General features: G+C 45.5%; 1 protein-coding gene across 1 annotated transcript; it reads right to left on the reverse strand.

The window, feature by feature from the left end:
• Positions 1 to 460: 460 nt before the first annotated feature.
• TCEAL9 (transcription elongation factor A like 9) lies at positions 461 to 806 on the reverse strand. The gene has a single exon (XM_028095970.2). It carries the CDS (start codon positions 804 to 806, stop codon positions 492 to 494), a length of 315 nt encoding a protein of 104 aa, XP_027951771.1. The 3' UTR covers positions 461 to 491.
• Positions 807 to 2,308: the final 1,502 nt, after the last annotated feature.

A 2,308-nucleotide genomic window follows, 5' to 3' on the forward strand; every position in this document is an offset into this window, starting at 1 on the left:
GATTAAGTGCTGTAGATTACTTCTTTTTTGTTATAAAACTTTTATTACTTTAACAATAATGTGTATACATTCTAGGAATAAGAAAAAATACAAATAAGCAGAATAAAAAAATTACTCATAATCCTACCACTGACTATTTGTCTTTCATCCTTCACACGTTTCTTTGTGCATATATGTAATATACAAATGTAATCTTCCTTTCAAAAATATGGTATTCACATATTACTTAGTAACCTTTTTTCATTTTATATCCTGTCAGGAACCTCTTTTTGTACAAATGAGTGAAGCTCTCCTATTAAAAGACAGAGACTTGTATATTGGTTCAAAATATGATAAACAATGAGATGAAGATTAACAACAGATGCATCTAAAATCACTAATAGCAACGAGTTAAAAGTAGAAAGATGCACAAAGGTACATCAGGAAAATGTAAATCAAAAGAAAGCTCTATGACAATGTTATTATCAGAAAAAAATTAAAATCAAGGCAAACTACATCAAATAGGGATAAGGATGGTTTCGGTTAACCTTCCAACGCATGACTATAAGTTTGTTTCTTACTCTCCTTATCTCGTCTATTTCATTCACTTCTCTAAACATATCCTCCTTGCTTAAATGCCTGTTGTGTATATCTTCTTTAAATTCCTGGAGAGACTGAATCAGCCTTTCCCTAAAAGTTCCTTCTGTTTTTTCCTCCTCCTCTGGCTCTTCTTCCTCCTCTGGCTTTTCCTCAGGCTTTGGCTCTTCCTCAAGCGTTGGTTCACTCTCATTTTCTGGTTTTCCTTCAATTTTTTGACAGGGTTTCATCTTGTGAGTCTCTCTTCCTTCCTTTTTTCCTTTTCTCTTCCTTTCTTTTTTTCCTGCTTTATTCCTCCCTGAATACAATTACTCCTGGGAAGCAAGGTGACCCGTAAGTCAAAGGCTTGGTGAATGGCCCAGTGCTCTGGACAGAGGTCTCAGCATTTACTTTCTTTGATTCAGAGCTATCATTAAATACCTTCCACTTGGGAGACTTAATCAATCAGGACTTCCCTGAGCTGCGGCTCTAACCTCCACTTTCCACTTCCTTACCTCTCTCTCTCGTCCCTCCCTCCAGCCTTTTTTCACGGCCTTCCCCAACCATTTCTCCACACAAGGCAAAACATAAGGCCCTCTAGAACAGAGTAGGTAGGGAGAACAGGCCGGGGGTAGGAACACTGGGGCCCACAACCTCCGTCCCGCCCTCGCCCCCCTCCACCCTCTACCCCAGGGGTCTTTAAAATATTCCCCTCACCTACTTGTACTGATCCGATCGTTTTCTTCCTCCCCTTTTCTAGCCTTGTGTGGTGCTAGGAACGACAGACTTGCTGACCTGCTGAAAAACGGAAAACGGGAGGGGAAGAGGGAGGGTTGGAGAAGGGGGGAGGGTGGGGGAGGGGTGAGCGCTTGGTGGGCCCACCCGCACCAAGTACCTTTTTCCTCATTAAGGTGTTTGGTTATGAAACTTTCCCACCTTCTGTTTCTCCCACTTCTCCCCCCGCCCCCACAGTGCAAGTTAGCTCGAATTTCCCATCAGACAGGGGGTAGGAAAAGCAGATTATTTCCAAACTATCTTTACTGAGGCGGGGGTTGGGGGGGGAGGGTAGGTCTTGGGAAAGCGGTCTGAAGTGGCAGAGGATGATTATTTTTAAACTATCACAGGTCTCCTTATCCTTCTCTCGGGACCCCTAGTCCCTTTCCCAGGGGTCATCACTTCCTGCAGACTCGGAGGAGGGAGGTGGAGGGATGGTTTTGACCAGGGTTCCCTCTCAAGTCTCTGCTCTAGGCCACTCCCACCCTAGAAAGCCCCAAGCAGCACCTATTTTGACACCAACCTGCAAAATTCCGACAAGTTGACTCCTCTTTCCCCTGGCGTCAGGCTCCGCCGTCTGCACTGCTAAAGGAAACCTGGTACCCAGACGGGAACAAGGACCAGACTAGCAGGACTTCTGCACACGTCGACTCCTGGTCACGTGAGATCTACGTCACCAGTGAGCTCGGGTCCCCAATCTCCACTCCCACCAAAAGCGCGGCAGAAGTGGGCCCGCCTATGCCCCCTCCCCGCGTATACATCTGGCTTGTCATTCTCTGTTATTGTTGCCTATGCCGGAGGGCAAAATGTTATTTGCCTTTCTCTGACTACTAGGGAGGGGCTGCATCTTTTTTCTGGAGCTACTAAACTTTTCTACTTCTTTTAAGAATTGTCACTTCGGTGCCTTCAGCTCCCAGGATTAAGAACTCCTACATCCATCGCCCCTCCCCCAGACTCCATTTCATCTGCAGTCTGGACC

Source organism: Eumetopias jubatus, unplaced genomic scaffold, assembly GCF_037043125.1.
Source record: "Eumetopias jubatus isolate StellerSeaLion01/CBP00866 unplaced genomic scaffold, mEumJub1_p1.0 scaffold_11, whole genome shotgun sequence".
Taxonomy (NCBI): domain Eukaryota; kingdom Metazoa; phylum Chordata; class Mammalia; order Carnivora; family Otariidae; genus Eumetopias; species Eumetopias jubatus.